The following is a 17,334-nucleotide window of genomic DNA, read 5'->3' on the forward strand; positions in this document are numbered from 1 at the left end:
GTGCTGACCCTGCCATGTGTATACTAAGAATGTGTTTGTGTGTGTGTGTGTGTGTCTGTCCCAGTGCTTGAAAAGAAAAAGTCATGGTGACAAAATGAATGTTTTATCTGAATGGGCTTACATATTCATGTTGTAATGTACTGTAGTAAATGTTGACAAGTATCAGGGCCTAGCCTAAATCAGATGGCTAAGAAGCAAACTCCAACAATCAATTCAGTTCTTTCATTTTATTGTATAAGGAAAAAAAGGATCTGAAAACGACATTTAAAGCTGTGAAATGACACGTGGACAACTGTTTATGCCTTTTCAAAAATAAAACTGTACATCTTTTCATACAGGTACAAATCCATTGCTGATGAGTATGCGTGTGGGGTCGTGTTTATGTGTGTGTGTCTGTGTTTGTGAGTGGACATGAGCCTGTTGGAGCATTGGCTTGTATGAGGAGTGCACATGCATGTTTCACATGCATGAGGTCCTTAAGTGTATCTATGTGCAGAAAACAAAATGACATAATGTTCACCAGTAATTTGAATCATCATTTGAATTCTCTTGAGACAGTTTTTGACCCATTTCCTCCTTAAAGGCCCTTTAAAGCCTTTCACCAGCCCAACTCTGCAGCAGCCCCATCCTCTCCCTGGGTGGTGTGGTGCGGTTCAGGTCTGTCTGATGCTCAGCGCTGGTCAAGATCTATGCAGTGCCTCCTATCCTCCTGAGAGATAACTGAAGTCCACTTCTACATACAAACAACACATGGGTCCTGGTCAGAGATGGTACTGTATGGGTTGAATCCAGACTGACCAATAGGCGCTCATTCATCGATCCATTCCGCTTTCATCTGGGCTTTGCACCTGGAAACAGACAGATCGCAACCGCTCACAGAACTCCAGCTCCTCCTGTAGAGAAAAGAGCAAAGGCTGAGCTTGCAATCCACCGGCAGAAACATTTGAGGCACTTGACCCAATATTTCACCAATGAACTAAACACTTAAAATGTAACAATAAGAACAGCTAAAAGGGACCTTAACATCTAAATTGACCAGCGCATTAATGTGGCAGAAAGTTTTTCGTGTAAATGCAGTAGCAGTAATAGACCAAAGGTGAGGGAGAGTGTTCCTGACATGATAGAGTACTGATCAACAGTGCGTATATTCAGAGAGATAAAGACTGATGGTGGGGGGGGGGTGACAAGTGGTACAGGAGTGATGGTGGGTGGGGGGGTAAGGAGTGATACAGGAGTGATGGTGGGGGTGGATGAGGAGTGATACAGGAGTGATGGTGGGTGGATGATGGGTGGATGAGGAGTGGTACAGGAGTGATGGTGGGGGGGAGTGATACAGGAGTGATACATGAGGGGGATGAGGAGTGATACAGGAGTGATACATGAGGGGGGTGAGGGGTGATATATGAGGGGGATGAGGAGTGATACAGGAGTGATGGTGGGTGGATGATGGGTGGATGAGGAGTGGTACAGGAGTGATGGTGGGGGGGAGTGATACAGGAGTGATACATGAGGGGGATGAGGAGTGATACAGGAGTGATACATGAGGGGGGTGAGGGGTGATATATGAGGGGGGTGAGGAGTGATACAGGAGTGATACATGAGGGGGGTGAGGGGTGATATATGAGGGGGATGAGGAGTGATACAGGAGTGATACATGAGGGGGGTGAGGGGTGATATATGAGGGGGATGAGGAGTGATACAGGAGTGATACATGAGGGGGGTGAGGGGTGATATATGAGGGGGATGAGGAGTGATACAGGAGTGGTGGTGGGGGGGGGGTGAGGAGTGATACAGGAGTGATGGTGGGGGTGTGAGGAGTGATACAAGAGTGATACATGAGGGGGGTGAGGGGTGATATATGAGGGGGATGAGGAGTGATACAGGAGTGGTGGTGGGGGGGGGGGGATGAGGAGTGATACAGGAGTGATGGTGGGGGAGTGGTACCTGGCTCTCTTCTTTTCCCTGAAGCTTCTGGGCCCTCTGGGTCAGCAACTCCTCCAATCCAAGAGAGGGCACCCTGCAGTCCTCCACACCCCTGTTGTCCTCAGCCAAGCTGAGTGAAGGCACATTTCAGTCAATACACACACAGACACACCTTTTATCAAAATATCTTGTCCATTCTACTATGGAAACCTTAAAAATGCTCTGAAAAAGACATGAGACTAGTGGACCACTTTTGGGATGGATAATTCTATTCTTCAGTAGAGAGCACACAAGCAGAAACACATGGAGGTAGTTTCAACTCTTACCAGCAGAGGGCTCCCAGCACATGCTCATGCATAGAACTGTGAGGAGAGCGGAGGACAGAGACCAACTGCACGACCATGCCCATAGAGAGCACAGTTTCTGCAAGAGCACACAGACACATCAGTCACAACAGACACTATAAAAACAACTTTATCTTCCATAACCTACTTTTTACTAGAAGCTATAATATTGTAAAGCCAAAAATATGCTTGAAAAATTCAATGACATTGCCTGTCCATGATAGTGAGTAACATGATGCAAATGCAATCTTTCCTTTGTCTATTGCAGTGAGTGGTCATACTGAGAAATATCCAGGGTTCCCACAATGTAAAATTCCATGACTTTTCCCTAACTTTCCAAAACAAAAACCCTGAATTTACCTGACCTATAATGAATGGTATAATATAGGCTACTGACCAAAGATTTCAGAGTAGCTGTGTAGTGTAATTTCTGACTCTTTTAGAGCGGAAGATGAATAAACAAGCATTGAATGAATGAGCAAAGTTGAGCTAACCACAACCATTCAAGCAAGCAGTAAAGCTAATAACCAGATATAGGCTACACCAATTCTGTGTGAAAATATATTTGTATTAATGTATTTTGGCAAGTAAATGATAAACTAATACAGTACAAAATTCCCTGATATTCCATTACCTCCCGAAATATGATAAAATTCCCCAACTTTCCATGTCTGGATTACACTTCCATGATATTCCAGAAATTCCATGACCCATGGGAACCTTAAATCTCTCTTTTATACATTTATTCACTCGCTCACTGGCTCGCTCACACACACATCTTTCACCTCTGTGTTCTGGGTGGGCTGTGAGCAGGTTCAGAAGCAGGAAGGCTGATTTTGTCCTGAGCTTCTCGCTGTCTGACTGCATGCCTCTCATCAGCACAGAGAAGCCGTCATGTGACAGGAAGTCCTGGAGACCCACTTCCTGTTCCCGCACCAGACCTGAAGGACATCACAGACATGTTCTCATTATTATCATCATCATCACCATCATCACTTAATGATGACATAATCAGTATATTCAATTCTAATATGTTTGGGGGAGCTGTGCCACAAGGCAGGTTAGGCTATGCCTGGCCGGTAAATCAGACATCCTGCCAATGTGTGAATTTTGGACACCAGCATTGTGATGTAGTCTTCTATGACAGGGAACATTTCAATGCACCTATCCCAAACTACTACTGTCCAAGACTGATTTGTTCATCTGGCAAAGAAATATCACATTCCCTTAACCTTAACAGTGTCAACTAATCTTTACACACACATATTTCTGTATTAGCAAGTAAGAGCAAACCATGAGGGGACATGAGCAAAAATAAATCTAAAGTTTAGTTTCATGTGCTCACTCGAAACTTTCATGTGCTCACTCGAAACTTTCATGTGCTCAGCCAAAACTTTCATGTGCTCACCCAAAACTTTCATGTGTTCAGCCAAAACTTGCAAGTGCTCACTTGAAACTTTCATGTGCTCACTCGAAACTTTCATGTGCTCAGCCAAAACTTGTATGTGATCATCCAAAACTTGCATGTGCTCACCCAAAACTTTCATGTGCTTTCCCCTCCTGCACAGAACGTATAAAGAAATAGTGCGTCTAGGTTCAAGTTCATGAGCTCGCAATCTTCAGGCTTCAGGCCTGGAGGAGGTTTCAAGCCCAAACACTGAACAGCACCTGCCATGTTATACTAGTAGCACTTTCAAGCCTTTGCATATGCTATTGGAATACCTGAAACATCAGCAGGGCTCCAGACTCACTTTTTTGCATTGGTTGCACTGGTGCGCCTAACTTTTTTATTTAGGTGCCCCAGCACAAAATTTAAGTGCACCCAAATGTTTATTTGCGTCGCCTTTACAATTTCAAGGTCACCTTTTTATCGCTTTCCATATACATTCCGTGTCTAAGCTGTTGTCAGACCCGCCCCATCTCTGTCTCTGGTTTAGACCCCGGTTTTATCCTACCATGAGTGTGAGTTCGGTCAAAGGAAGTGTTGTCACGATACCAAAATTATTGTTTCGATACAGATACCAAGTGAGGAATTTCAAATACTGTGGCGATCCTAGACTCTGCCCGACCCTCCATACACACAGAAAATTATGTCATATGTTTCCTTTTCATATTTTGGAAATCATAAACTTTATATGTGCGTGTGTGGAGAAAAGACACATAGGCTACGGGAAGCATTAGAATTATGCTTTGCGCACACTGACATGGAATACGTATCTCACTGCAAAACAACACTGTACCGATACTAATAAAATTAGGTATTGTGACGTTTCTAATTTCAGGTTATGGCGATACTTTTGTAGTGCGACACTAGTCAAAGTAGAACAAACGCTTAGTTCGTGGAGAGACAGCAAATGTGAGGAAGGTGTAGGTGCTCACCCATATGACGTTAGGTGCACCAGGACAAATTTTAGTCGCACCATTAAAAATTTTGGTCAACCAAAGTGGTCGCACTCTAGAGCCCTGACCAGATTCTTGCATTTGTACTCTATGCAAATCCAACATAATTATACAACACACACACACAACCCGAGGGAGATAAACAAATGGACTTACAAGAGACGGCATAGAGAGCTTTGACTCTAACAGTGGGGTTTGGGTCGTGGTCGGTGAGATGTAGCAGTTTGTTTAGCGCTCCCTGGCTGAGGAGGTAGCACTGCACCTCGGGCATGTTCTGGGCACAGGAGGCGATGAGCTGAGCAGCACGCCAACGCACACCACTCTGAGGGTGGCACAGTAAGGAGGAGACACACGTTTGTAGGCCTCCCAGCTTCATCAGGTCTGTAAAAACACAAAAAAGAATCTGCTCAAATCTCTCTCTAAAATCACATTTACACAAGGTATTCTTTCACACAAACATACGTCACAGACCACTTGGAGGTGCAAACAATATCGGATTTTTGGTTGATCTGACCATCAACCTCGAAACAGGCACCATACTTTGGATAGACAATAGCAATACATCATAGGAGTGATTAACGTCAAAAAATATAGACTGGAGAAAACATTTGACACCTGATATGTTTAGTGTTCTAAACACGTCAAATAGCCTGTTATAGTTACCAAATTGATAGCCAAGGAGCAAGAAGGGAACACACATGGATGGCTATAAAAACTGCACTTTCATTATACAACTAAACACGACAAAATACTTTTATAACCCTCGAGCCAGCTCCTTACTAAGTGATCTCAATGGCGATGCAGCATTTGTTTGCACCTCCAAACGCATGCCATACCTGGTTACCGCCCAAAAACGTGGGAACGAATCATCCTACACAATGTTGCTCACAAATATACATGTCCTAGTTTCATCATTCAAACATCATTCATTTTACCAATCCAAAACAATGCAACATGAAAGTGCCATGTCATTTTTGTTTACATAAACAAATATACCTCGAGCATTGTCCAGATTTTCACATAGTTCTGACAGCAGCTCCAAGGCTGATTCTTTCTGCTCCTCTTCATCCTCCTCCTCCTCATCCTCTTGATCCCTCTCTCTCTCCTGGTTCCCCTCTGTCCGAAGGACTTTCAAACACTCTTTCATCTGCTCCACCTCATCCAGCTGTCCTTTGCACACATCTGCCAGGGCTTCTCTCAACCATGTCTTTGTCTAAGAGGAGAAAGAAATAACGGGGTGGTTTGAGAAGTCCTAGTTTGAAAGACATTTGACCTATTTTCAGAAGTGTATTTCATTATCCTGCCTTCTTTCTCTAAGTTCTTTCTCTCACCTCATCAGACATGGGTTCTTGGGGAACGGGACCCTCCGAGGCAGAGCCAGCCTCGACTGCCAAACGCAGAACACCCTGGAGGTTCTGAGGATGCCTGCGTCTGTCACCGCCTTCAGCCATCACTACTTTGGGTTGACATGAGCATCACAGGTTTTTAGAATATCTATATTTTCAAGCTTCAGTAGAATAAATATTACATATCTTGTCAATCTAGGCAGTCAACATAATCTCCGTACAACAAACTTGTAACAAGATCCCCATCAACATAGCTTGCATAATCGTTAACATTAGCTGAACAGATATGACGTATGAAGATACATTATTCAAGACAGAAGTGCGTGGCACAGACAGCCAAATTATGGAGTACATCTATTAACGAGCATCCGTAACAGCACGGGTAACGTGAACGTCAACAGCAAATGGCCAAAGCACGGCTGAAAAGGCATAGCTGCTAGGTACGTTAACGTTGGGTATTAGCCAGCTACTTTAGCTTGTGACTTAACCAATAAGAAAAACAACATTGTTCTTACCGAAACTTAAGGTGACGGTTTACTTTGTGCTTCTGGTGTCTGTATCGACTTCGGAATCTTCCACTGACAGCTGCTGCCTGTTAATACATCTATGCAGACAGCTCGTATTCTCCAGAATGTTCCAGAGTTTAGTGGACGGTGTGAGAAATGGTTGCCATACAGCGTGTCCGTACGAAGGCGTGTTCCAGAAGTCGCTGCATAATTGCGTATTAGTAATAGTGCCGTTGTAGCCGAAATAATGTGGCACATACAATCAGTAACTGCCCGCTCATGGTGCAATTGTATGGGAATCGCTCGGTGGCGCTGCAGAAAGAGCGCAATTACGGTCAGTGGTGGCGGAACTGTTGTCTCAATCCAATGACGAAAGGTTAACTTCACTGCGCATGCGACGCCCTTGCTCGTCTAACAGTGTCCAAGATGGCTGCGCTCGTGGGCATCCGTGCATGCCTGTCCGGTAAGTTTCATGACTTGATTCAGTACTGTCAAGGGATAAATCTGTCAAGTGTAAATACGTGCATGGACCTTTATCTAGCCAAAAACTGTTTTGGTACTTGTCTCACTGACACTGAATGTCCCCAATGCTACTCGTTCTTCTAGGAGCTACGTTAGCTAACAGTGATGTTCATGTTTGGTAAGGTCACGTTCGCTACGGACGATTAGCGATGATTTATCCAGGCCAGCGACCCTCGACAAAATCGATATCTTGAGCTGCATGTTACCATTAATAATTTGCTGTAATTCCGGACCCGGCATAACATACAGTTGAGCTAAGACATGGTGTAATGTTATGTTAATGGCCCTGTCATACTCTTTGCATTACCAAGTCTTTACGTTGACACTGTTTAGGAATACAGATCCATGAATAATATTATGGAGTTTTGTAAATCTGATATTAGTACGTTCTAGACAGAAATGTCTGCTAACATTATTGCTTGTTATAACATCATCTTGATTGACATCAGCGTCACTGCATCAAGATGATTGTGGGCGCAATTGTGACAGAATCTATTTGTATTTATCCAGTGGCTGCATATTGTTTGGCAAATAAACATGAGTCATAGAATTAAACATCATAATTTTGTTGTGAAACAGTAGCAAATTAACTCATCATGCCGGATATGAGCAAGTATGAGGTGGTGCTCACTGCTAGAAAGAGCTTTGTTTCGTGATGTTAATACTTTGCAAATGAGGATTACAAGTGGATTAAGGACGAAATGTCACATCATATGTCAAATAAAGATTTGTTGTGTCTTTAGCCCTCCAGCTCTCCTCGCCGGGTCTCCTACACAGCTCCTACAAACTGGTAAGTGTGATGTTATTATTCTGCGTTCCACAGGGGGCAGCAAAGTGCAGGTTTAATTTGACATCAGACAGACAGATACGTTGTTTATTCCAAGGGAAATTGAGACATCCAGTACCACACACATACAGAATAAGACAACGCTAACAACACTGAAAGGCTGGCAATCCAATTGTGATATGATAGTCTATACACCAGCTTGTTCATCATAACCATCATCCATAATGTCCATCCTTATCATCCAGCAAATAATCCCTCTCTTTCCCTCCCTCTACCAGTGTGCAGTGCCTCTGTTACAGAGAGGTTTTGCTGCTGAGGCAAAGAAGAAGGTTTTCTCCAGAGACAAACCCCATGTCAACATTGGAACCATTGGGCATGTAGACCATGGCAAGACCACACTGACTGCTGCCATCACTAAAGGTAGATCTGGAACTTAGTTCATTTTGGTCTTACACAGTTTAGATACTGCATAACTCCTCATGTTATGATGTGGATCTAGAGTTTGTTGTATTAGTACAAGTATTATCTTATATTGGTATAAATGTGAGCAGTAAAGAAAAGTAGGGATGTAACGCTCAACTCAGGATTTGGTATGATTCACAATTCTAAGTTCACAATACAATTTTCTCAGGATTGTTTCAAATAGAATAACCTGCAGACAAATTATGTCTGAAAAATATTCCTTTATTTATGGAAAGGAACACAAGGTATGAACTAGTTGTCAGCTAAGTGTCCTAGTCCCATGCACATTATGCAGCGCCCTGATCCGGTTGTTTTAAAGCGCATTGAATGACCATTGTGTATGATAATGTGCTATATAAATAATTTTGAACTTTTAAATTAGAATATTCTTTTAACCAATCTGACTCCCAATTTTAATTTTGTTGCCAATAGTCTGTGTTTTATCACTCTGAACAACCAGCCAACCAACAACTGAACATGTATCGAACAAGTGAAATCAAAAGCAGATTATGGCCTGTTCTGTTTAAAAATTGCATCTCAATTCCTTGTTTATCTCAACCCGTTGTGATCATCACACATTTTTATGTGTACATCGGAGTAACTCCCACACTTTAATTCAAAAACGGCAACGTTTTTGAGTTTGGGAGCAACTCTGGGGTGCAAACACTCACTTTTGCTTTACCTATGATACTTCTGTCCTGCACCTGGCCTAAAGATAGATTGGATGTGCACACAATCACTCTACCAAACATACATGTGAGCATTATCATATGAAATTACATCAAGGACATCTTTGAACAGAACATGTTTGTGTTTATTGCTAACAGACACAATATTTGTTGTATATAATGGCGTTCAAATCCCAAGTCCGTGCTCCTTTGTCAACCTATGTGTCTTGTCTTGAAAGATGTTAGGCTTACTTTTTTACCAAGTAATTCTAGGGTTAGTGGTTTTGTATGTTTAGATATTGTGAGATACTCTGTGGTGATACAGAATCCAGATATGCTAGAACCATTGAACTGTCATAGTAAAGTTGCTTTGGAAATGTGTCCTGTGGGAAATAGTGCTGGCAGAGGCAGGCGGAGCTCGCTACAAGAAGTATGAGGACATTGATAACGCTCCTGAAGAGAAAGCCAGAGGAATCACCATCAATGCCTCACACGTGGAGTACACCACCTCCAACCGACACTACGCCCACACAGACTGTCCAGGCCACGCTGATTACGTCAAGGTAGGGATTATTCACACACTTCTGACCAATGCCGTGTCATCCTAAACAGGACCCTAGAGTCAAGTAGATTACAGCGAGGAGACTGACAGATGGAAGCAGCCAGACAGAGAAAAATAAGGACATTCATGAATAAATTACCTACTTTAAAAGATCTATATAGTGCAGAGCATAATGGCTGAAATGCGTAGGCATGTTTTCACTAAAGACTTAAACTTTAACTTAAAAACTTTTTAAATGCATCACCCTCGAGTGATATTAAAGACTTTTTAAATGTATGACCCTAAAGGGCCTCTGGTTTTTACTATGTTACTACAGTATGCTGCAAAGTATAACGTTAATGAAGAATTGAAGCACTCTCCCTCGGATTCCCCCATTTCAACTTTCTCTCTCTCTCTCTCTCTCTCTCTCTCTCTCTCTCTCTCTCTCTCTCTCTCTCTCTCTCTCTCTCTCTCTCTCTCTCTCTCTCTCTCTCTCGCTTTCTCTAGAACATGATCACGGGTACGGCACAGCTGGACGGCTGCATCCTGGTGGTGGCGGCAACCGATGGGCAGATGCCACAGACTCGCGAGCACCTGCTGCTGGCGCGTCAGATCGGCGTGGAGCACGTGGTGGTGTTCATCAACAAGGCTGACGCCGTGGACGACAAGGAGATGCTGGACTTGGTGGAGCTGGAGATCCGCGAGCTGCTCACTGAGTTCGGCTACGACGGCGAGAACACTCCTGTGGTCATCGGCTCGGCACTCTGTGCACTGGAGGTGTGTGTGTGTGTGTGTGTGTGTGTGTGTGTGTGTTTGAGGAAGTAAAGGGATGAGTGACAGAAAACAGATATTAAGGAGGCGTTGAGGAAATTGTTGTAAGTGGGATTGAGCTGCTTATTGAGCTTAGTCATGATTTGGAAATAAATGTGTTGATTGAGGACCTAAACCGTAGTGTAAATAGTGGTGTGTGGCCTAAATATTTAGATCTGTGCAGAACATCTGTATTTGTGTGGGCGCCTGGTTGAATATCTTTGTGTTTGTGTGAATGGGTGTTTGTAGAACAAGCAGCCTGATCTGGGTGTGGATGCAGTGATGAAGCTGTTGGAGATTGTAGATTCATATATCCCGCTGCCAAAGAGAGAGCTGGACAAACCATTCCTGCTTCCCATTGAAGGAGTCTACTCTATCCCAGGTCTGTTTTTGCACATACTTATGATTGGGACCATCATCTGTGTATTTGACAGAGATGCAGTCTTTTTCAATCATAATAGCAACTTCTCTGTGATGTACAATGATGTAAATTACATACGTATACGTTCACATTTCCAGAGTTGAGTTTTTGTAACGTTATGTCTGTGTTTGCCTTTCTGCAGGTCGTGGTACTGTGGTCACAGGCACACTAGAGAGAGGGGTCATTAAGAAGGGTGACGAGTGTGAATTTGTGGGACACAACCGATCGGTCAAATCTGTGGTTACTGGTGAGTTCAGCAATATGCTTCACATCGTCTATGAAGTGCCTATAGTGCTGATTGCTAAATATGATGGTCAGTTAAATAAATAATTTATCTTATCTACCCCCCCCCCCCTCAGGCATAGAGATGTTCCATCAGTCCCTGGACAGGGCAGAGGCAGGGGACAATCTGGGGGCACTTGTCAGAGGCTTGAAGAGGGAGGACATGAGGAGAGGGATGGTGATGAGCAAACCTGGCGCAATCCAGCCACACCAGAAGATCAAGGCACAGGTGTGTGTGTGTGTGTGTGTGTTCAGTGTGTTTTGCTTGTCGTCACTTTACTTATTATTTTGATTGAGGTAAGATCTCCCATTTGTGACCTTGATCTCACCTAATCGGTAAGACAATGTAGACGTCACCTAGGCCAGTGAACTGATTTAATGTGATGAGAAGTATTTCTGTCATGAAAGAATTATTTATGTGATTATTTGTGACCCGATCTAACAACCCGATCTTGAATGAGTCACAAGTCGTATATTCTAATTTTGAGATACAGGCTGATTACTTCAAAAAACATTGAAAATATGGATTTTTCTGTTTTTGGTGTTATATGAAAGAAGAGACATTCAAAATGAATTTCCCTACGTTTGATAGTCAAGACAAGAACGTCACAAGAAAGTGACAAAAAAAAAATTTCAAGTGGGCAAATCCAACCTGCCTGTAACCTGTAATATGACGTTGACCAGGATATCATTTTCAAGCTTTTCTGTGTCCTCTGTCCATTGATACCAAACTCTCAATTTTGGGTCACTGACTCATTTTGCCAGATAGGATCACATTTATACTTATTTGGACAGAATACATTTATGTCACAGTATGTGCATGTGAGCGCCATTGTTGGGTACTGAAAAGTGTTTTAGGACTTGTTTAATGTTTGCTAGCCTTGTGTCTTCACTAGTGTACCTGTCTTAGATGTGTAACGAGTGTCTTTCTGTGTTACACACTGATGGTAAGGAGATGACGTTTTTGGTGATTTTAGGTGTATGTGCTGAGTAAGGAGGAGGGTGGAAGACACAAGCCGTTTGTCACAAACTTCATGCCAGTGATGTTCTCTCTCACATGGGATATGGCATGTCGGGTCGCCTTACCTGGTGACAAGGTATTGTGTGTGTGTGTGTGTGTGTGTGTGTGTGTGTGTGTGTGTGTGTGTGTGTGTGTGTGTGTGTGTGTGTGTGTGTGTGTGTGTGTGTGTGTGTGTGTGTGTGTGTGTGTGTGTGTGTGTGTGTGTGTGTGTGTGTGTGTGTGTGTGTGTGTGTGTGTGTGTGTGTGTGTGTGTGTGTGTGTGTGTGTGTGTGTGTGTGTGTGTGTGGCAAGCAGGCTAATGCTCATTAGTCACTTGTCCCTCATACTGATTCACTCAATTCCCCCCACCTGTCTGTGTGTGTGTTCAGGAGATGGTGATGCCAGGTGAGGACACCTCGCTGACCTTGACCCTGCGGCAGCCCATGGTGCTGGAGAAAGGCCAGAGGTTCACGCTACGAGACGGAAACAAAACCATCGGAACGGGCCTCGTGACTGACATCATGCCAGTTTCAGAGGAAGACCTGCACAACTGGGGCTGAAAGAGCACTGAGGGGGGTGGGGGGTGGGGGTCTTAGAGTATGGGGGGCATTAATGGATGTGGCCTGGGCTGCTATGGGATTGGCTAGCTCAAAGACAAGCTCGCAAAAAACAGAAATATGAACTTACAAATCCTTATCTGCAGCAACTGCTTGATTCATGTTATGAAATCCGTCTCATCTTTTTTGTTAGGGAAGGGGAGTGGAAGGCTGTGGTCAATGTGATAAACATGTATTTAATATACATTTGGTCTGAGGTCTAATTCTTCAGTTCTTATCTGCATCTGCATGATGCTCTTGTAATGTCTGTGTGTGCGTGCGTGCCTGTGTACGAGCGCGTCAGTGTGTGTTTGGGGATGTGCGTCACATTACCAGTGTGTGAGTCAGACATACTATCTGTCCTCTGGCATAGGCTCATGAAGACACTGGATGTGCCAATTAAGAGTGAAAATGTGGTGTGAATGTTTGGCAGCTTGATTACAGCATGTGGTCAAATGACTAGATCTCTTTAGCTGGCATGTCCAAACAAATGGCACTGAATATCACATGTGAGAGGGAAAATCTGCAATTTATTACTGACCTAAAGAAAAATGATCTACATGCTGTTACATTAACTATAAAGATACACTATGGGCATTTTACACAATCAGCGGGAACAATACGAGAGTCTACCAAGATGTAACGTATGACAATATGCTGAAACCATCCAAACCTCTTCCTGTCTTCGTACTTTTGAGAGTATTATAGGAATGCGTGTGCCAATTCAATTGTCAAGTAAAGAAGTGGGACACAGAATGTGCACAGCATTTCCTGTTTCTCTCACACATTTTTATTTTTTTTAAATGCAACTCCTGAATTGCTTATAAGCAGTAAACCATGCAATTCAAGTCTGAGTCCTTCTGTTGATAACTGTTATTCTTATTCTGTCTCATTCTGAGGCTCCACTGGAACAGATATCCCCTCAATTCATCACCATGGATCTGACGAATAGAACATGCATGTTAGTTTAGCTCTTAAGGCAACTCCAGACTCGCATGAGGGGACCCTTGGCAGCCAAGATATATAACTCATGAATTTGCAGTCCATGTTAGGGTCAGGGTAGGTGAGATATCAGTGCTGTTGTACCCTGAAAGAGTCTTGACATTAATTGAAATACTGCTGATCTACCTCATTCTTTGCCATGCAACTCAGTATGTAATATTTCAGCTTCTCACTTCTATGTTAAAGTAAACATGATATTACACTTTTAAAACAAAAAAGTGAAACAGTAAATTCATGTGTTCTTATGACTTTTCATATCCAAAAACATTTTCTTCAGGACCTTTAGGGTAAAGCTCAATTGAGTGCTTATGAGTTTTAGCTGTGCATACACTTAATGTGGGATCCTCTGAGTAGCCTCTGGCCTCTAAACCAAGAACCAAGTGTTTAGGCTTCAGTTGCCAAGGTGCAGACATCATAAACCTAAATATGCTTTTCACATTCATGGCCTAAGATGTAGATGTATAAAGATGTATATATCCACAGCTAAATACTTACAGAATGCTGACCTCTGCAATACCTTTAATCCCACTCTCGATCCTCTATGGGTGCCATAAGATTGTCTTCCGTGGTCATATAGGAATTTTCTAGAACAGTTGAAGTTGAGGGTTTTCAGAAAACATAGCCTAGTGTTGAACATTTATTTCTGATTGGCCCCTGCAGGTAACAGACAAATGCACCTCTATACATACCAGTGTAGTAATCCCCGCTGTCCTGAGGGTAGCTCATCAGTCCGGAACAATGCCCCTGATCTGTGTCAGGATTTATGTAATCTGGAGATAAAAGATAATAGAATATAAAGAGTATGTTGGTGTTTATGTAACCTAGGTTTGTATGCCCTCTGAACCCACCCGAGACACAGTGCTGCTGTTTCAACTCAGCACAGTACAATACAATAGTATATGACGTGCTATGTACACCATGGAACAGTATTATAGCTATTAAATCATTTGTTCTAATTACCATCACTGTCTTCTTGATGAACTGCAAAATGTTGGTCCATGTTTTCATATGAATCTAAAAACAAAACAGTCCAATCAAAGTAGACTGAGGTTGACTGACAACAAAGATCAGTTAGAGACAAGGCATCTCCATAACACACATACACGCACAGTCCTTCACACACACACACACACCAGTGTCAGTCTGTTCCTGTGAATGTAGTCCTCCCTGCCACTGCTGTTTCTCTGCATCAGGATCCAGGTAATCATCTGTGGGGGAAAATTTGACAATAATATTGTGTGTGTGTGTGTGTGTGTCTGTGTCTTCCTCACCATCCTCCTCCAGGCCATTGTTTTGTCTTTTGCGAGGTTGAGCATATAGTCCTTCCATGTTCTCATAAGATTCTCCTTCTGAGAAAAGGACAGAATAGGAGACATGAGTGCATCTTCAAAAGATAGTTAATCTCAATTATCACCTCTCAAGTCATACCATTATTATGACCGCCGCGCAGCGAAGCATTACATTCTTTTTCGCATGTCCAAATTTCCGTCAATGATTCCCGGGACACTGAAAGACTGGGGTAGACGAAACTTGGTGGGCATGTAACCCCATATGGATAGCATGGAACCATCGTTTTTCGTTTTGATCTGTAGCCCCCCTGCTGGACTGCACCCCCCGAAAGGAGGGTAGGGCAGACACAGTTTTTTTGGGAATATCTTGAGAACCGTAGGGCCTAGGATGACCAATTTTTTCCGTATGTTTGCCTCCAGGGGTCATGTTAACCCATTCCATGTGCACACATGTGCATAAACAGATACACACGCACACACATGCATTCACAGTAATCATACATATGACACATTAGCCTGGGTGTTCCCATGCTGCCTTGCGCGCGATTTGATTCACGCTGCTAAGGCAGCCTGGAGACCATGGAGCAAATTTTCGCCTGAGATAGGGGACCAATCACAGAACAAGGGGAAAAGCAAGACGATGATGAGCTATGCACAGACGCATTTGATAGACATCTGTGGCACCCAATAAACGGATCTGGGCATTTTTTTCAAATACGAGAAAATGAACGTTTGGTTTCCAGACCACGTCTCATTGAGAAGTGGTGGCGCTAGCCAGGCTAATGACACATAGTCACACAGTAGACATATGTACGCATGCATGCACATGCACAAACACACATACGCAGGCAAACACACAAGCACGCACACACACACACACACACACACACACACACACCCCCACACACATAAACATAAACGTGTACACGCACACATGCACACAATTCAAGAATTTCATAGAATTATGAACAGGCAAGATGGGGGTGGGGTTGTATAAAATGAATTTTACGTGTGAAATCTATGAACTAATCATGTTTTGGTACTTGTTGTCTAGCAGATACCAGTGAGAATTGAGTGTGGCTAATGCAATTTAGTGAGACAGTTAGAATCATATAGGCCTTTCAGCGTGATTTATTTTTGTGGAAAAAAGGTGCTGGACTGGGCGGCGGTCATATTTTGTACCGCTCTGCGGTACATCTAGTTATTGGGGGCTTAGCAGCGAAGCTGCGAAGGCACCCATTGAGTTACTAGCTTTTCCTATTATTATTATTATACATCCGACATTGCAGTCTAAGTGCTGAAATTTGGCAGAAAGTTTCGGGACACTCCACTGACCACTCACGCTCATTTACGGATCTCTAAACCCAGCCGTCTAGCGCCACCAACGGGTCAAAATTTGGCCGAAAATTGAACTGCTGGGTCTAAAGTTATAAAATTCGTCGCACTGATTCAGGACTGTCCAATGATCACTCTCACCAATTTACTGAACTCTATGTCCAACACTCTAGCGCCACCAATGGGTCGAACCTGGAATGCATTCACGCATGTGACCATTAAACGGTGCGTCCGATTTTCACAAACCAGGCACTGAATCCCTGGACCGACCTGAGTTCAATATCTCCTATTACGTCACTTTCCGCCATATTGGACCTTCGCCATATTGGATTTAGTCCAAACTCTATGAAAAGTTTCAGCGGTCACAAATTTCATCCGATTTTCACGGAACTTGGCAGAGATGATCTTCTGCCCGAGCCGCGCAAAAGATACTGGTCAAATTTTTCAATTTCATTTTTGTTTGCCCGTGACAGCCAATGAAATATGGCGATTAAGCCGCCAAACAGGAAGTGGACTAACATCTCCGTGACGCTTTGAGTTAACATAACAAAACTCGATACCATTAGTCAGGACACTGTCCCAATCACTCACAGCAATTTTTATGCATATACATTGAACACTCTAGCGCCACCACCAGTTCAACGCTGGACATGCGTTCATGCGCGTGATCCTTGACTCTTTTGTCTAATTTTCACAATTGAGGTAGCGTCTGAATCCTTGGACCATCCCGAGTTCATCGACCCCTATTCCGTCACTTTCCGCCATATTGGACCTCCGACATATTGGATTTAGTCCAAACTCTACGAAAAGTTTCAGCGGTTTCAAATTTCATCCGATTTTCACGGAACTTGGCGGAGATGATCTTCAGATCACGCAGATACGATACTTGTCAGTTTTTTAAATTTCAAGTTTATTTGCCCGTGACAGCGAATCAAATATGGCGATGAAGCCGCCAAACAGGAAGTGAGCTCTTATCTCAGCAAGGCTTTGATATATGAAGTCCAAACTTGGCAAGGGGACTTGTTAACTGATTGTGATGACACACTAGGAAATTGGAATTATTTGGCCTCTATAGGGGGCGCTGCAATACAGGAAGTGAG

At 43.3% G+C, this 17,334-nt stretch overlaps 3 protein-coding genes across 6 annotated transcripts in view; 1 reads left to right on the plus strand and 2 right to left on the minus strand.

Moving 5' to 3' along the window:
- Positions 1–212: 212 nt before the first annotated feature.
- Positions 213–6,840, minus strand: hspbp1 (HSPA (heat shock 70kDa) binding protein, cytoplasmic cochaperone 1). 2 transcript variants are annotated; one of them, XM_076265579.1, is made up of 8 exons: positions 6,529–6,840; positions 5,999–6,120; positions 5,664–5,880; positions 4,824–5,048; positions 3,053–3,208; positions 2,250–2,346; positions 1,945–2,053; positions 213–893 (listed from the first exon to the last, which is right to left on the minus strand). In XM_076265579.1, exons 2-8 carry the CDS (start codon positions 6,116–6,118, stop codon positions 813–815), a joined length of 1,005 nt encoding a protein of 334 aa, XP_076121694.1. In that variant the 5' UTR covers positions 6,119–6,120; positions 6,529–6,840; the 3' UTR covers positions 213–812. The 2 variants fall into 2 exon arrangements, with proteins under 2 accessions (XP_076121694.1, XP_076121693.1); XM_076265578.1 differs by having other exon boundaries at positions 5,999–6,123.
- A 78-nt stretch (positions 6,841–6,918) lies between these two features.
- tufm (Tu translation elongation factor, mitochondrial) lies at positions 6,919–12,813 on the plus strand. Its single transcript, XM_076265581.1, has 10 exons — positions 6,919–6,982; positions 7,785–7,831; positions 8,107–8,248; positions 9,355–9,521; positions 10,007–10,276; positions 10,559–10,691; positions 10,873–10,977; positions 11,090–11,241; positions 11,990–12,109; positions 12,402–12,813. Exons 1-10 carry the CDS (start codon positions 6,946–6,948, stop codon positions 12,570–12,572), a joined length of 1,344 nt encoding a protein of 447 aa, XP_076121696.1. The 5' UTR covers positions 6,919–6,945; the 3' UTR covers positions 12,573–12,813.
- Positions 12,814–13,118: 305 nt separating this feature from the next.
- The window catches only part of LOC143102159 (uncharacterized), a 6,677-nt gene continuing 2,461 nt past the window's right edge, over positions 13,119–17,334 (minus strand). The window contains exons 8-13 of one of the 3 annotated variants that reach the window (XM_076265583.1): positions 14,882–14,959; positions 14,744–14,818; positions 14,571–14,624; positions 14,300–14,380; positions 14,106–14,194; positions 13,119–13,549 (exon numbers count right to left, since the gene is read on the minus strand). In XM_076265583.1, the coding sequence (XP_076121698.1) occupies positions 14,130–14,194; positions 14,300–14,380; positions 14,571–14,624; positions 14,744–14,818; positions 14,882–14,959 (353 nt within the window). In that variant the 3' untranslated portion in view covers positions 13,119–13,549; positions 14,106–14,129. Of the gene's footprint in view, positions 13,550–14,105; positions 14,195–14,299; positions 14,381–14,570; positions 14,625–14,743; positions 14,960–17,334 lie in introns of all 3 variants that reach the window. The other 2 variants (XM_076265584.1, XM_076265582.1) reach the window with 2 other exon arrangements.

The sequence above is a fragment of the Alosa pseudoharengus genome, unplaced genomic scaffold (assembly GCF_046254945.1).
Source record: "Alosa pseudoharengus isolate Yale_2024_CS ecotype anadromous, Long Island Sound unplaced genomic scaffold, YU_APseudo_1.1 YU_APseudo_1.1_scf_4, whole genome shotgun sequence".
Classification (NCBI taxonomy): Eukaryota; Metazoa; Chordata; class Actinopteri; order Clupeiformes; family Clupeidae; genus Alosa; species Alosa pseudoharengus.